The following is an 18626-nucleotide window of genomic DNA, read 5'->3' on the forward strand; positions in this document are numbered from 1 at the left end:
CAACATTTTGACCAACTCTGCTTACTGGCAAGCCTTCAAGAAGGCTTTTAAAATTAAGTTTTCTCCTTTCACAGGAACATGTGGGCACATTTTAAGGTTTTTAAAAAAAAGTTAAAAGATTAGTTTGCTAAGAAACTGACCGATAAAACTCGTAAGTGCAACTATATAGAATGTTTTAATATCCTGCCTATTCTGTAAAATCAGATAACTACAGATAGAGTCTGAATAAAAATGCATAAGCTTTGTGAAATGCACTTTGAGTTGCATTAAAACTGTACCTATTTTAACACTCAAATCAACGAACATTCTTTACTGTAGGGGGAAATAAGTAATTAAGTTTGAAAACCATACCCAACTGAAGATTTCATCTTTGTAAGCACACATTAATTTGGGGGAGAATGTGAACCCTAACTTCACTTTGGGAAATTAGTTCCATAATGACTGAATCAAATCTGGGTACAGATTGCAATGTGTTTTTCTATTAAGCTGTTATACGTTGTGGGAAATTTCCTGAACCAGAGCACAGGCATTCACAAAATAATTGTCATTATGGATGTTGTAATTAACAGTCATGTTCTGCACTAAAACAATCCTCATCAGGAACATCTATATATGAAGAATAAAAGTCCCCACAAACCATACAATCACAATAAGACCAGAGCTACAATGGACAGTAGTGTATCCAACTGGAAATTGACCTTGGAAGTGTATTTTACTGGTTATTGGGAAAGGTTACCAGCTATGATTTCAATTCACTTTGAGTATTGTCTCCAGCAGTATTTACATTCTTCCTTAGGATTCCTTTAAGGGACATGTTACTCCTAGGTGTACCTGTGTGATTATAGTTAATATATCTTGGGTGGCATATAGTGACACTACAACTTCCAGTTAGGTTGAGATGACTGGATAATAGCTTTTGACAAGCACACCTGGAGACAGAACTGATGGTGACTGGGATTGGTTTATGCATGTAATTTGTTTTGTGTGGCTATCCTCCATTCACTGAATTATTTATGGAAATATAGCCATGCTTTTATCAGGAGATTCTGTTATAAGGCCATGAGTTCTGTTTCCTATATTTTCAATCATAAGCATGATTTGGTGCAATGAGCAGTGACTCCTTTAAACAGACTCTGTGACTGTTTTCTGCAGCTTGCTGTTTAAATAGATGGTTTGCTGAGTTAATAGACTTCTCGCTGTAAAACTGGCCATCTGCCATGAGTTATGCTACGAGTCATCCGACCTCTAACTCACTGGCAAAATGGTGTCAATGTGACAAAATATATTTTGTTCTTTAAATAGCACAGGTGTGGAGTGCTTCAGTACACATGATTGTAGTTGCCAGGCTCTGCTTTCTGCTGGTCTAACAGGGTGATTGATCTGTTAGCATTGGAGACATTTCTAATCAGCTTTTCCAATCTGCTTTTGATTTTCTTCTGATCTTCTAAGGCGCAGCCAATGATAATAGATTGGAACTTCTGGTCGACTGGGCCTGGAGGAGTGTCAGAGGAGCAGGCATTGTAGAGAGCCACCAAGCGTTTCTTGTTGCTTCTCAAATCCTCTAGGACCTTGCTGACCACCTCATCAATCAATGCAGTGGCCTTGCTGAGGGCCTCCTCCTGCTGAAGACTCCGGATTGTCTCCACAGAAACCATCACTGTTAGGGTTCGGCCGATGAGGCGATCGGCTGTTACATTGAGTTCTTCCCGTTCCCCTGTGTAAAGATTGGAATAGACTGAGCAGGTAAAATGACCCCCAGATTGAACTTGCGCTTTCATCTGTATTTGTATATAGATACAAGCAATAAAAGGTGCAATATTTTGCTTATTTTCAGACAAGCCCCATTCATTTATCCTAAATTTAAAGTTAAAATTGTAAAATACGATAATGTTACGTATATCATCAATTGTAGCAATCGCCTGTGAAGCACCTTGGGATGACTTACTATGCTATATAAAAATTAAGGTTGCTTCCATGATTTTGATTTTAATTCACTAGTGGGATATGGGCATCACTGGCTTTTTTTTAGATTAGATTCCCCCACAGTGTGGAAACAGGCCCTTTGGCCCAACAAGTCCACACCGACCCTCTGAAGAGTAACCCATCCAGACCCATTTCCCTTTGACTAATGCACCTAACACTTTGGGCAATTTAGCATGGCCAATTCACCTGATCTGCACAGCTTTGGACTGTGGGAGGAAACTGGAGCACCCGGAGGAAACCCACGCAGACACGAGGAGCATGTGCAAACTCCACAGACAATCACCCAAGACTGGAATCGAACCAGGACCCTGAGCCACCGTGCCGCCCTTAGTGCAGCATTTACTGATATCTTCAGTTGCCCTTGAGAAGGTGGTAGTGAGCACATTCTTGAACCGCTGCAGTCCATGTGCTGGAGGTTGACCCACAATGCCTCTTGGGAGGGAATTTCAGGATTCTGTCCCAGCAAAACTGAAGGAACAGTGAGTAGTTCGAAGTCGGGATGATTTGAAGGGGAACCTGTAGTCAGGTGAATTGGCCATGCTAAATTGCCCATAGTGTCAGGCGCATTAGTGGGAGGGAAACGGGTCTGGGTGGGTTACTCTTCAGAGGGTTGGTGTGGACTGGTTGGGCCGAATGGCCTGTTTCCACACTGTAGGGAATCTAATCTAATCTAATCTAAAAATAGTGGTGTTCCAATGTACCTACTGCTCTTATTGTTTTAAGATGGAAGTTGTCATCATGTTTGAAGGTGCTTTTAAGGAGCTTTGGGAATTTATATGGGGCATCTTGTAGATGGTACATGCTGCTGTTTGTGTGTCAGTGGTGAAGGTTTGAGGATATGATACTAACCAAGCAGGTTGCTTTTTCCTGAGCAGTTTAAATGTTATTGAACCTGCAGTCATTTCAGCAAATGGGTAGTATTCCTTCATATTCCTGACTTGTGTCTTGTAGGTGGTGAACAAGCTTTGGGGAGCCAGGAGGTGAGTTACTTGCTGCAGGATTCCTAACTTCTGAGCTGCTCTTGTAGCCACTTATTATATTGCAAATCCAGTTCAGTTTTTTGTCAATGGATGTTGATAATGTGGGAATCAGTGATGGTAATGCCATTGAATGTCAACAAGATGTGGTTACATTATTTCTTATTGAAGATGATCATCATCTTGCATTAGTATGGCATAAATGTTACTTGCCATGTTTCAACTTATGGGAGAGGGAATGGCCCACTGGTATTATCACTCGACTTTTAATCCAGAACCTCAGCTAATATTCTGGGAACTTGGGTTTAAATGTCACCCTGGCAGCTGGTGAATTTGAATTTAATAAAGAATCTGGAATTAAGGTTCTATTAATGCCAAAGGAGTCGTTGTTGATTGTTGGAAAAACCCATCTGGTTCACTAATGTCCTTAAGAGAAGGAAATCTGTCATCCTTCCCTGGTCTGATCTTCATGCAACTCCAGACCCACAGCTATGCAGTTCATTCTTACCTGCTCTCTGGGCAATTAGGAACGGGCAAATAAATGCTAGAGATGCTCACATTCTATCAGTGACTTCCATGAACATATTTTCCAGGTCTTGCTGCATTTGGACATGAACTGCTTCAGTATCTGACTGAGCATTTTGAATATAAAAAATGTTGGACGATAATCAACACACATACACTTCCTGATTTCACACTGTAATGTTTTCTGATTAAGCCTGTATATATTTCAGTGTATATATTGAGTCAAATCATTTGAACTGACTCAATTCCACATGTTACTTCTTACAAGTTTCTCTCAAAAGGTACGCTATTGACAGTGTGTCCTCTTCGTCTGAGACCCAACTGTTCTTCTACTTCTCACTCAGTATTGAGTCCCAACATTTAAAAATAGAGGAAGACAGTTTTTTTTCCTACAGTATTGCTGAAATAGTAGGAACCCAAAACACCAGACAGTCTCATTGACACAGTGACTAAAGGCACTGGGTGCAGTAAGGTTATGCTACATCTTCTTTGGTGGCATTTCCTTCCCTCAGCCAACAATGCCACATCACTTTAAGCAACAAGCTTATTACTTTATTGGAAAGGTCATACAATGTTGTGACAACTTTGACTCACAAGAACATTTGGCATTCTTTAAGATGTTTGTGAAACTGGTCACCATTGTGGAAGACAGTTTACAGGCCACAGCAGAGCATTTGAGCATGAGTTTAAGATCAGGGATTATGAGGGTCAGAATCCTTAAAGAATTGATGAGGCTCCAGGCTTGAGAAAGAAAGGACTGGTTCCATTAGTGATTGCATGCAAGTGGCCAGAACTGAAAAAGAAATACAGCCCAGAAAGATTGACTTCAAGAGAAACAAATCAGTAAGGGAGGAAAGAGATGAGCAAGGAGACCGGAAAAGAGAGGAAAGAGGGAAAGAGAGAGAGAGAAATGAGAAAGATGAAGACCTCAAAATGAAAAGTTCTGAATATACAAACTTGAATTAAAGAGAAGTAAAGCTGGCTTAGACAAATCTCTTAACTTGAATTTGCTGAAGAATTCTTGTTTGATACCTAAACTAAATTTAATCAGGAGGAAGTAAAGATGCAATTTGTGTCCTTTGAGAAAATTGCTACAAGTCTAGAATGACCAAAAGAACCATGGTTTGTGAGTGTTTGCTTAGGTAGTCTTTGGAGGTGTGCTCATCTTTTTCAATATACCACTTATGTGATTATGAGGCAGTAAAGACCTCAGTGTTTATGAGATGGTGCCAGAAGCCTGCAGGCACTTATTTAAAAATCTGAGAATGAGAATGGATCAGACCTATGTAGAATCAGCCTTGAAAATGGTGTTCAATAGACAGTGCAGATGGAACAGAACTTCGGTAACCTTCGATGAGGTTAAGGGTGAATTGAAAGATTGTGTCCCATTGGGTTTAAGGACTTGCCACAAAGATTGTAAATTAAGGGAAGTCTTGGTAGTGGCAGACAATTATGAATTAAGTTGATTCGTTACAGGCTCATTTGGAATCTTGCAGAGAAACATGGATGAAAGGAAGATTAATGTTGAGGAGAGGTCAGACCTTGCTGAGGAAAGATGGGGGCAGGTAAACACCCAGTCCCCTCCTTGAGTTATGAGAAGTGAAGGTTTTGGGAACAGGGCACTGACATGCTACTTCTGTCAGAAGAATAGATGTGTGATGTCTAAATTCTGCAAATTAAAACCAAACCTATTGCAATTTTCTAGTCAAGAACACATTATTCTCACTCAAAATTTCCAGTAAGCAAGACTTGGGCAAGGACTCACCTTCACTGATATGCTTCATGTCCTGGCTGTTCTGCACACTTTGGATCAGTTCCAGGAGGGTTTCCTTCTCTTGCTCCATTGAAGCTGCTGCTTCCCGCAAAGTTTCCACCCTAAAATGACAATGTTCACATTTTGATGAGTATTGGGGGTAAGGTTGTGACTTGGATAAAAAAAATCAATGATTCCAGAAATGTGTTGTGAGTACAACATCCTCCTAGATGATTACCTCAGAGTCTCAAAGCACAGGAGGAGGCCATTTATTATGCTTCTGTTGTTATCCCACTTGCCCAAAACTCTGCAACCTCTTCCCTTTGAGATATTTTTCCAGTGTTATTGGTGCAAGTCACTGTTGAATTTGCATAGGCATTTCAGACAATTCTGTCCAGATCATAAGGTCTCTGTACAAAAGAAAAATTATTCTCAACCTCCTGGTACTTCCTCCGTTGCCAGAGATGATTTGAAAATTTGGGTCAGGTCCCCTGTAATTTCCTCCCACTCTCCCATAGCAGCCTGGGATACAATTCATCCAGACCTGGGGATTTGACCATTTTTAAATCCACCAAAATTTCCAAAGCTTCCTTCCTTCTTATATTTACAGTATAATATTTAATAGTGCAGCAATGGGGAGAAAATGCAGCAGTAAAGTGACTTTTTTCATGGAAGTTATTAGTGATGTTTGAGGATGCAAACTAAGATGGTGTTAGATGTTCCTGTTCATTTAGCCATCGCTGTTTTTCTTATTTGCTGATTACGAATTAAATTACAAAGCTCAAAAATGTATTTTAGTTTGAATAAACACATCTGTTAACATTTATATTGTTAACCAATATAATTTTAATAATTTAAAACATATAATTTTAAAATTATATTTACATCCCCAATTTAGATTGCAATTGAGTCTCAAGGTGTGATCAACCTGGAGTTTCTGGCCCAGAGATAGGGATGCTAGCCACTGATCTACAGGCATCTATTTTGAAACTGCTCTTTACTGAGATGTTTTCTTCATTAACCAGCTCAGATGTGTTGTAATACACCTCTCTAGCAGGTGGGACTTCAACCTAGATGCCTTAGTTCAAAGATAGGGACACGACAAATGTTCCATAAGAATTCTTAAAAGCCTACTGCATGTTGTATTCCCAGGCATCCTCCCATCCAAGTACTGACCAGGCCTTGATTGCTTAGCTTCTAATATCAAAAAAAAAATCAGGCATTTCCAGACTGGTATGGTTGTAGTCACTGCACTGTACTGACATGTAATCGTAAACTGCAGGTTTATTGGAAATAATTCAGAACATTCGCTGTGAATAAATGGGAATTCGGCACACAGCCTATTAGTAAGTTTACTAAACCTAATGAACAAAACGAGTTTTCAACTGAGGAGTTGAGAGTACTGCAGTTGACATCCATATCATTACATTCTTGTGTATCTGCTGCAGATTTTTTTTTGTTTAATCAATAATCATAAACCTATGTCCTTTGAACCGTCGGTTTCCCGGAATGAAAACTCCCCAAAATAGCCCAATATTAAACCTTGGACAGGGAGAAAGAACTCAGTGCCTGTGATCCGATACTGGAAAGTGCAGAGCGGTCCATGCCTTTTCCTGCTGACTGAACCCTGCAGCAAAATGCACCGAGTGTCACCAAGGGCGGAACTGCTGGGTGAGAGGGGACACGGGATTAAAAAGATTTGACAGCGCCTCAGCGGCCAGGCGAGAGGAACACAAGAGAGAGCTAAAGGAGAGGGGGCGGGAGGAAAGAAGCTCTCACTAAAAATAGAAATGCAGAAGTCTCTTTTCGATTCGGTAAGGCCACCCTGCCCCCAAGAGGCTTTTTTTTTTGTTTAGGGATCCTAAAAAAAATTCCAGAAAATAACAAACAACATTTTTCACCTGTGCTTTTAAAAATGAAGGCAAACATGATGATTGAACTCGTTTTTTAATCTGTGTGTTATTTTTGTTTCTGTATGAACCGCGACTGGTATCCTCTCCTACCTCAACTCTAAGTTATCCAGTGTCTCCAGTAATCGCCCCGATCGATCTGCCATGGACACAGAGCGGAAGAATTTGTTCTCTGCATCGCTCCCCTTTACCTGATTCACCTTAGACTGGGCCATGTTGCAGACAAGCCTCAAGACTGCCAACTGGCCTTTCTCCCTCTCACTCTCTGCTGTTCCTCCGGGAGTCTTGGCTCCTCTTGCTGCGGGATCTGTTCGTCTCCCTGCAGGATATGAAGATTTCCAAATAGGGTGAGGACTCCCCACTGTCCGAGGAGGGAGGTGGGCGATTGCTCTGCTCAGGGGAAAGAAGGAAGGATGCAGAGCAGAAGCAAGAAAAACTAAACAGTCTCTGGCTCAGATTTGTTCCTGTCTGGTGGGATTTCTGGAACAAAAATCTCGACAGCAGCCAAGCAATATATTTAGCAAGGTGCATATTCTCAGTGTTTCTAGTCAACTGTTGGTGGAGATTGTGAACGTGTCACTACTTTAAAAAATTTATTTTATTCTCTTGTGTCTGTTCATTCTTTCTAAATCCAAGTTATATCACTGTATTTCTCTTTCTGGGCCTGATTCGTGTGTAATTCATTCCTTTTCCCACTCCATCACCACCAAGTTCCCATCTGAGCCACTCATCATCCTAGAAATACAAAGTTAAAAATCACACAACACCAGGTTATAGTCCAACAGGTTTATTTGGAAGCACTAGCTTTCGGAGCACTGCTCCTTGATCAGATGGTTGTTAACCACCCAATGAAGGAGCAGCGCTCCGAAAGCTAGTGCTTCCAAAAAAGCCTGTCGGACAATAACTTGGTATTGTGTGGTTTTTAACTTTGTACACCCCCCAGTCCAACACCAGCATCTCCAAATCATCCGAGAAATACATTGCTGTTCCTTTAAAATCCTGGAACGCCATCCCGAATAACAATGTGGGTATTCCGACACCCCAAAGACTGCATTGATTCAAGAGGGTAGCTCACCACCACCAATAAATAGAAATCCAGTTTTATTTTCTCAACTCTATTTTGGTTCATTTAAAAAAAATCTAATTGCATATGCAATGAGATGTACCGCCCAACAAGATCAGGCATGTACTGTTCTTCAACTAATCTGAAGTTGGATCTAGTCTTAGAGATCCATGAGTCAGTGACAGTCGGTGGGACTTACTCACCTACGAGCCAATAGGTTATGTTTGGTTTTAAGGCCCCTGATGATATGAGCATCTGACACGACTTGCTCTGCATTGAGAAAATCCTTCACTGTTGGAGGTGTTGTCTTTGAAATGATTTTATATATTTTGTGCTAATCCCAGACAATCTATATCAGAGAATTTTTTTTTCAAATGGTGTCCCAGCTAATAGTTATCCCTTAAAAAAAATCACTAAAATTTACTTGGTCATTTTCATGTGCAATGTAAAAACTGGCTGGATATTTTCTACATTTTACAGTACTTCTGTGTCAATCCATGTGCACAAAAATCAATGTTTAATTGTATCAGTATTAAAGCAATTTGTGATGATGCTGTTCCTTTAACAAGGTTGTGTTGTCCTTGGCTTTTTTCAAAAGTGTTGTACGAGGCAGAGTTGCCTAAATGTCTGGGTTGATGTGCTTGAAGAAGCTTTAAGTTTAAAAAAAAATGTACAATGAAAGGGGCGTAGCCAGTTCTCCCAGCTCAGCTATTCTCTGGTTTGGTTTGGGTTTTAGCAATTGGCCTGGTCAGAGCAAGCAGTCAGTCAGGTTTGAGGCTGCTGGTCAAAGAAACAGCTACATGGAAGAAAGTGTTCCATACTGAACCACCCTGTAATTTCTCTCTCTCTCTCCTGTAAGAAATTGTTCGATTTTACCTTTTTTTGCCAAGGGGTGTTTATGGAGATTGTTGCAGGAATTTGGAATAGCATCATTAAGTTAGGATAGTCTGTTGGGTTTTTAAATAGTTAAGTTATTCCATACTCTGTTCTCTTCTGTTTTTGTTTCATGTGGTAATCTTGCAAATAAATTTTGTTTTGTTTAAAACTAAGTGGTTGGACCAACTGCATCATTCCTGAAATATCCAATTCATACCTACTTAAAACAACTAGCAAAGTTAGGCTCCAGGCTACTATTTTGAAATGTTGTGAGGGGATCTGGCCTGGTCCATAACAGGTTGGGGGCTCGTCTGGGATTTGTTCTGTAGTTCCAATTTGGGATTAGGGTTGTTGAACTTGAAGGTTGTGAGTGGTAGGTGTTAGTATCTTTTGTTATAGGTGTTGCTTTCGGTTGGTTTGAACAGTGTTTAGGATAGCAATGGCTCTTTCACTCACTCAGAGCTTTCTGGGGGCAGAAGAAGTGACTTTGGGGGCTTTACAAAAGGTGAATAAGGCCAAGCTGCTGGAATTAGCAGATACGCTGGAGCTAGAGCTGCCTCTTTCCATTAGCAAAGGAGAGATAATTAAAGCATTAGCTCAGCATTTACATTTGCTGGAAACGCCAAGAGAATCTTTAGACTTGGCTGAAGTTCAATTGAAAATGAAGAAGCTTGAGTTAGAAGCAGAAGACAAGGAAAGGGCAAAAGAAATGCAACTGTTTGAATTATGACTGAAAGCAGAGGAAAAAGAAAATGAATGAATTGCTTTAGCAAAACAAAAAGATAAAGAGAGAGAGAGAAGAGAGGGAAAAGGAAGAAAGAGAATTTGAACTGAAGAAGTTGCGACTTAGACAAGAGTTCAAAAATTGACATTCTGAAGTAGTGAGAATTCATGTGAAAGAGCAGAGAGTTAAAATAGCAAGATTAGCAGCTGAAGTGGCTGATGATTATGAGTTGGCTCATACATCAAAGTTTAGGTTTCAAATCAATTTCAATCTGTGAGGGATAGAAATTGGGGATGAGGGAAATCCTCACATGGAAAGGGACAGGTAGGTCTCGGTGAAGACCATGAGGATAACATACCACAAGGTAAAAAGGAAACCCTTGATGGAGAAAGAGAAGTTAATAAGCTCCGGTGTTTTCATTGCAATAAAGTAGACCATATTAAATCACAGTGTTGGTGTGTTAGGAAAAGCACTGGGAAGCCAGATGTAGGAAAACAAGATAAGCCAGTGAATTTTGTTGGAGTGGTAACGGAGCGCAGAGTGGAGGCTAAAAAGCTGCACAAGAATGTCCAGCCTGGTCAGAGGTTGGTTAAGGAGGAAGTGCCAGATCTTCTTAAATCATATACTTGCAAAGGTGAAGTTTACTCACAGGCCAGGAGCAGCAGGTAAAGAGGTTACAATATTAAGAGATATAGGATCCTCTCAATCTTTGATGTTGAAAGATGAGGAGATATGTACCTCTGAAGGACTATTGCCAGAAAAAGTGCTGATAATGGGAATTCATGGTGAGTCAAGAAGCGCTCATATATGTAGAGTGAGGTTAGACTGTTCAGTGAAGAGTGGAGAAATCATGGTAGGAGTACTGGTCAAATTCCTGGCTCCAGGAATAGAATTTGTCCTTGCTGATGTGACAGCTGGTTCATAGGTAGGAGTGCTGCCTACTGTGGTTGAAAAGCCAGTGGAAACTCGGGGAACTGAACTATGATTGGACACATGTCCTGGGAATTTTCCTGACTGTGTGGTAACGAGGTCACAATGTCACCAGTTGAAACAGGAGGGATTATAGAGTACAGATAAGAAAGTTGAAGTGGAATTAGCAGAGACCCTGTTTGATCAAATGGTTGAGACAAACCAGAAGCAGATAGATAATAAAGCAGACATCTTTAGTTCAGAGAAGTTAACTGAATTAGAATCATAGAGATGTACAGCATGGAAACAGACCATTCGGTCCACCCCATCCATGCTGACCAGATATCCCAACCCAATCTAGTCCCACCTGCCAGCACCCGGCCCATATCCCTCCAAACCCTTCCTATTCATATACCCATCCGAATGCCGCTTAAATGTTGCAATTGTACCAGCCTCCACCACCTCCTCTAGCAGCTCATTCCACATACATACCACCCTCTGTGTGAAAACGTTGCCCCGTAGGTTTCTTTTATATCTTTCCCCTCTCACCCTAAACCTATGGCCTCTAGTTCTGGACTCCCCCACCCCAGGGAAAAGACTTTGTCTATTTATCCTATCCATGTCCCTCATGATTTTGTAAACCTCTATAAGGTCACTCCTCAACCTCCAATGGCAACATCCTTGTAAATCTTCAAGTTTCACAACATCTTTCCGATAGGAAGGAGACCAGAATTGCATGCAATATTCCAACAGTGGCCTAACCAATGTCCTGTACAGCCACAACATGACCTCCCAACTCCTGTAGTCAATACTCTGACCAATAAAAGAAAGCATACTAAACGCCGCCTTCACTATCCTATCTACCTGTGATTCCATTTTCAAGGAGCTATGAACCTGCACTCCAAGGTTTCTTTTTTTCAACAACACTCCCTAGGACCTTACCATGAAGTGTATAAGTCCTGCTAAGATTTGCTTTCCCAAAATGCAGCACTTTCACATTTATCTGAATTAAACTCCATCTGCCACTTCTCAGCCCATTGGCCCATCTGGTCTAGATCCTGTTGTAATCTGAGGTAACCTTCTTCGCTGTCCACTACACCTCCAATTTTGGTGTCATCTGCAAACTTACTAACTGTACCTCTTATGCTCACATCTAAATCATTTATCTAAATGACAAAACGTAGAGGACCCAGCACCGATCCTTGTGGCACTCCACTGGTCACAGGCCTCCAGTCTGAAAAACAACTCTCCACCACCACCCTCTGTCTTCTACCTTTGAGCCAGTCTGTATCCAAATGGCTAGTTCTCCCTGTATTCCCTGAGATCTAATCTTGCTAACCAGTCTCCCATGGGGAACCTTGTTGAACGCCTTACTGAAGTCCACATAGATCACATCTACTGCTCTGCCCTCATCAATCCTCTTTTGTTACTTCTTCAAAAAAACTCAATCAGGTTTGTGAGACATGATTTCCCACACACAAAGCCATGTTGACTATCCCGAATCAGTCCTTGTCTTTCCAAATACTTGTACATCCTGTCCCTCAGGATTCCCTCCAACAAAATGCCCACCATCGAGGTCTGGCTCACTGGTCTATAGTTCCCTGGCTTGTCCTTACCACCCTTCTTAAACAGTGGCACCACGTTTGCCAACCTCCAGTCTTCCGGCACCTCACCTGTGACTATTAATGATACAAATATCTCAGCAAGAGGCCCAGCAATCACTTCTCTAGCTTCCCATAGAGTTCTCGGGTGCACCTGATCAGGTCCTGGGGATTTATCCACCAGTTTCAAGACATCCAATACTTCCTCCTCTGTAATCTGGACATTTTGCAAGATGTCACCATCTACTTCCCTACAGTCTGTATCTTCCATATCTTTTCCACAGTAAATACTGATGCAAAATACTCGTTGAGTATCTCCCCCATTTTCTGCGCCTCCACGCAAAGGCCGTCTTGCTGTTCTTTGAGGGGCCCTATTCTCTCCCTAGTTACCCTTTTGTCCTTTATGTATTTGGATTCTCCTTAATTCTATTTGCCAAAGCTATCTCATGTCCCCTTTTTGCCCTCCTGATTTCCCTCTTAAGTATACTCCTACCGCCTTTATACTCTTCTAAGGATTTACTCAATCTATCCTGTCTATACCTTACATATGCTTCCTTCTTTTTCTGAATCAAACCCTCAATTTGTTTAGTCATCCAGCATTCCCTATACCCACCAGCCTTCCCTTTCACCCTAACAGGAATATACTTTCTCTGGATTCTCGTTATCTCATTTCTGAAGGCTTCCCATTTTCCAGCCGTCCCTTTACCTGCGAACATCTGCCCCCAATCAGCTTTTGAGAGTTCTTGCCTAATACTGTCAAAATTGGCCTTTTTCCAATTTAGAACTTCAACTTTTAGATCTGGTCTATCCTTTTCCATCACTATTTAAAATCTAATGGAATTATGGTCACTAGCCCCAAAGTGCTCCTCCACTGACACCTCAGTCACCTGCCCTGCCTTATTTCCCAAGAGTAGGTCAAGTTTTGCACCTTCTCTAGTAGGTACATCCACATACCGAATCAGAAAATTTTCTTGTACACACTTAAGAAATTCCTCTCCATCTAAATCTTTAACACTATGGCAGTCCCAGTCTATGTATGGAAAGTTAAAATCCCCTACCATAACCACCCTATTATTCGTACAGATAACTGAGATCTCCTTACAAGTTTGTTTCTCAATTTCCCTCTGACTATTAGGGGGTCTACAATAAAATCCCAATAAGGTGATCATCCCTTTCTTATTTCTCAGTTCCACCCAAATAACTTCCCTGGATGTATTTTCAGAAATACAGCTGTAATGCTATCCCTTATCAACAATGCCACTCCCCCTCCTCTCTTGCCTCCCTTTCTATCCTTCCTGTAGCATTTGTATCCTGGGACATTAAGCTGCCAGTCCTGCCCATCCCTGAGCCATGTTTCTGTAATTGCTATGATATGAAATAAATGCAGTTTAATTTATTAGTCCTGCCTTGTCCCTGCCTGCCCTGACTGTTTGACTCGCTTCTATTCTCAACTGTACAGTCTCAGATTGATCTCTTTCCAGGTCTCTCTCACACACACACACACACACACACACACACACAAACACAACCTTACTAGTTTAAATCCTCCCGAGCAGCTCTAGCAAATCTCCCTGCCAGTATATTAGTCACCTTCCAATTTAGGTGCAATCCGTCCTTCTCGTACAGGTCACTTCTACCCCAAAAGAGATTCCAATGATCCAAAAATGTGAATTCTTCTCCCTTACACCTGCTCCTCAGCCATGCATTCATCTGCTCTATCCTCCTATTCTTGCCCTCACTAGCTTGTAGCACCGGGAGTAATTCAGATATTACTACCCTTGAGGACCTCCTTTTTAAATTCCTGCCTAACTCTCTGTAATCACCCTTCAGAATCTCAACCTTTTCCCTTCCTATGTTGTTGGTTCCAAGGTGGACAATCACCTCTTGCTGGCCCCTTTGAGAACATTGTGCACTCTGAGACATCCTTGATCCTGGCACCAGGGAAGCAACACACCATTCTGATTTTTCGCTGCTGGCCACAGAAACATCTATCTGTACCTCAGACTGGAGAATCCCCTAACACAATTGATCTCTTGGAAGCCGACGTACCCCTCGTTGCATTAGAGCCAGTCTCAATACCAGAAACTTGGCTGTTCGTGCTACGTTCCCCTGAGAATCCATCCCCCCCTACATTTTTACAACAGAAAGATGAGAAACTAAACCAATTACAGTAACCAATTACGAACTTAATCTGTTCCGGGACCTGGTTTGCAAACCGAAAAGTTCACGAACTGAATCAATTTTTCCCATTGTTCAGATAGTGTAAGAATGCTTAGACGTACCAACGAATACTGTTCCCAGTGCACACGCCAAAGACAAACTGAATGAGATCATGCGGGGCCCAAGAACATTTGCGTTCAACAAGTACGTAGCAAAGCAGAACAATGAAACCACGTGGTCGCACACGGGCTCTTTGCATTCGTACCTTCATTCGTATTGAATTTCGTACGCACTTGGAACAAAATTTTATGCACCTTCCTGTTCGTAAACCGATTTGTTCGTGAGCAGGGTTGTTCATGTGTCGAGGTGCTACTGTATTTCAAAAAGCATACATGGAAAAAGAATCTAGATGTATCCCTGAATGCTACTATTTTAACCATGATGTCTTGATGAGGAAATGGAGACCATCACATATTCAGGCAGATGAGAAATGGGCAGAAGTTCATCACGTCGTATTGCCAGTGGGTTACGGAAAGGAGGTGTTGCGGGTGGCGCACGAACTATCACTTAGGGGTCATTTAGGAGTAAAAAAAACTCAAGGTAAAATACAAAAACATTTTTACTGGCCTGGATTACACAAGGATGTAGTTGAATTTTGTCATTCATGTCAGGTAACTGGAAAATCTACAGCAGTAATAAAACCTGGACCTTCAATACCTGTTCCTGCATTTCATAGAATCATAGAGATGTAAGGAACCTTTTACAAGAGTCTTAATGGATTGCGTAGGACTCCTACCCAAAAAAAGAGTGGGAATCAGTATTTGTTAACAATAATGGATGTGTCCACTAGCTTTACAGAGGCAATGACATTATGTAAGCTCACCACTAAAAGGATTGTAGAGGAGTTACTCAAATTTTTCACTAGATATAGATTACCCACAACGATACAATCAGATCAACAGTCAAACTTCACATCAATATTACTCTAGAAAGTTATGGACGGCTTAGGAATAAAACAATTCAAATGTATTGCATACCATCCAGAATCACAGGGGGCCTTAGAAAGGTGGCATCAGACATTGAAGACCATTGCGGCTTATAGTCACGACTATCCAAGTGACTGGGATAAAGGAATTCTGTTTGTTCCTTTTGTGATCAGAGATACACCCAAATGAGTCAATCAAATTCAGTCCATTTGAATTAGTATTTGGGCATGAAGTGAAAGGACCACTAAAATTGATTAAGGAGAAATGGGTAAGTCAGAACTCAGAGATCGCATATTTGAACTATGTGTCAGATTTTAGGGAACAGTTAAATACAGTGGGGAAGTTGGCTAGACAGCATTTAAAGGCATGATGTAAAAAAGGAGATGCTGTTCTGATTAAACAACATCCTGATAGGCATAACCCTCTAAAGTTAGCAAAGGTTCAAAAGGAGATTGAACGCATGCTGCAATTTGACATAATTGAAGTGAGTTACTGTGACTGGAGCACACAAATAGTAATGGTGCCAAAACCAGATGGTACCCAACAGTTGTGTGTGGACTATCGCAAAGTCAATACAGTTACAAAGACTGATGCACATCTGAAACAGCGAAGACAATTTCAGCTTTTGCAACACAGAATGGACTGTATTAATTTAAAGTTGTGCTATTTCAGAGACTAACCAATAAAGTCATAGCCGAATTACCCAATTGTGTCGTACATATAGATAACCTGGTGATTTTTAGTCACTTATGGAAGGAATATTTGCAACATTTATTAAAATTGTTCAATCAACTTCGGGAGGCAGTCTTGGTGATAAATCTGGCTAAAAGTGAATTTGCCAAAGTGCAATTGACTTTCCTGGGCCATGCTATTGGACATTGATAAATGGTCCCACAGACGTAATTGGGGAGTTTCCCATACCATCGACAAAAAAGTGCTAAGATTCCTGGGATTGATTGGATTTTTTTGGAAATTCATACCAAATTTGAGCAGTGTGACTGCGCCACTCATTGAATTGCTAAAGAAAGGCAAAAAGTTTCAGTGGACAGTGGACTGTCAGAAGGCATTTGACAGTCTGAAAGCTGTGTTAACCACAGTCCCAGTGTTAGCCATGCCTAATTACACGAAGCCATTCAAGGTGGCTATTGATGCAAGTAATGTGGGTGTCGGTGCTGTGCTCTTACAGGAAGATGAAGAGAAGATAGAAAGACCTATCGGATATTTTTCCAGAAAATTGAACATTCATCAGCAGAAATATTTGACAGTTGAGAAGGAGACTTTGAGCTTGGTGTTGGCATTACAACATTTCAATGTTACCAATAATATATCTGAGACAATTGTATGCACCTATCATAACCCATTGAAGTCTGTGGAGAAATGTAAGCACAAACATTGGCGACTGTTTAAATGGAGCTTGTTGTACAGCCATTCAATTTGAAAATTGTGCATGTGGCGCGGCAAGACGAGAAAAGGTGATTCCCGGCGCATTGTCAAGACTTGGATGAGAAACAGAGGCTTTAGTTGGTGGAAGTAAAACACAATGTCATAGAATTTAGTGCACATGCTTGCATGATTATTGTCAATGTAATATGTGTAGTTTGCAGTGTACTAACAATGTAAGATTAAGGGGATTTCAAAATGAAGCCATCTTTAAATATTGATGATTCATTTTTTAAAGGAGGAGGTGTGACAATACTGCTCCTTTAACAGGATTGTGTTGTCCCTTTTTTTCTCAGATGTGTTCTATGAGGCAGAGTTGCCAAAATGTCTGGGTTGATCTACTTGAAGAAGTTTTTAAGTTTAAAAATAAACACTTGTACAATGAAAGGAGAGTGGCCTGTTCTCCCAGCTCAGCTTTACTTTGGTTTGGTTTGGTTTGGGTTTTAACAGTTGGGCTGGTCAGAGCAAGCAGTCAATCAACTTTGAGGCTGCTGGTCAAAGAAACAGCTACATGGAAGAAAATGTTCCATGCTGAATCTCTCTGCAACCAGTTAGGACATGGGTAAACTCTTCTGCTTAATTGAAACCAGCAACAATGTGCATTATCCTGTGCAATATGAAAGGATTAAGCCATTCGGGGTGTTGTTTTATTGGAGCAGTATTCCCTACATCTACTTCATATACAATAGCATTAGTCCTCCCCATCTAAATCTTACATATGTCCTTATACTGCAGTAACAAATCTTTCAACTCCGTTTTATGCTTCTGAGACAGATAGCTTACCAACCTATCTCACTCCTCAAGGACTTCTTCATTTTTTAATCTATTTTGAGGCACATCAAAATCCACATCATCTGGATTTGATTCCTCACTCTGTGAGGCAGTAACTAACACCTGTTTCTCCAGTTCTCTCTCTAGTATAATACAGTTTCAATATGTTCACACGACATACCCATGTTTTTCCATCTGGCATCTTTACTAGACAGTTCACCTGACTCAAATTTTTCTCAATTTGATAGGGACCACTAAACCTGGCTTTGAAGGGATCTCCTATCACTGGTAACAGTACGAACGCATCATCCCCTCTGGAAAATATCTGAGTCTTAGAGCTTTTATCTGCCACCTGCTTCATTCGATACTCCGCCCTCTTTTGGTGCTTTTTAGCTCACTCACCTACTCGATTTAATTTCTCCCTTAACTGCAATACATAATATAAGTGTGAGATCTATGACTTTGGTCCTGTCAATTTTTCTTTAATTAACTTCAAAAGGCCTCTCATTTCATGCTCGATTATTAACTCGAAGGGAGTGAACTGAGTAGATTCATTTGGGGCAAACAATATGATTGGGACACCTTTAACTCAATCATTCGGATAATCCTGACAGTGTGCTCTCAACATGGTTTGCAAGGTCTGACACCACCTTAGTAAAACTCCTTGGGATTCAGGATGATACATATTGGACTTAAAGTGCTGTATACCTAAGCTATCCATAATTTCCTTTAACAGCCTAGTAGTAAAATTTGACCTTTGGTCCAACTGAACTGTCTGGGTAGCCCATACCTTGTGAAGAAAGCTACTAATTCCTCTACTACCCTTTTTGCCTTGATACTTCATAATGGAATTGCCTTCGGGAATCTGGTAGGCACACCCATTATGGTTAACAAGTACTGGTTCTTGGGAGGGGACCTACACAATCAACTATAACCCACATGAAAGGT

At 41.0% G+C, this 18626-nt stretch overlaps 1 protein-coding gene across 1 annotated transcript; it reads right to left on the reverse strand.

Annotated features, from left to right (window-relative positions):
* Positions 1-459: 459 nt before the first annotated feature.
* bag2 (BCL2 associated athanogene 2) lies at positions 460-7363 on the reverse strand. Its single transcript, XM_072558411.1, has 3 exons — positions 7242-7363; positions 5251-5360; positions 460-1714 (listed from the first exon to the last, which is right to left on the reverse strand). Exons 1-3 carry the CDS (start codon positions 7361-7363, stop codon positions 1320-1322), a joined length of 627 nt encoding a protein of 208 aa, XP_072414512.1. The 3' UTR covers positions 460-1319.
* Positions 7364-18626: the final 11263 nt, after the last annotated feature.

This window comes from Chiloscyllium punctatum, chromosome 3 (genome assembly GCF_047496795.1).
Source record: "Chiloscyllium punctatum isolate Juve2018m chromosome 3, sChiPun1.3, whole genome shotgun sequence".
Classification (NCBI taxonomy): Eukaryota; Metazoa; Chordata; class Chondrichthyes; order Orectolobiformes; family Hemiscylliidae; genus Chiloscyllium; species Chiloscyllium punctatum.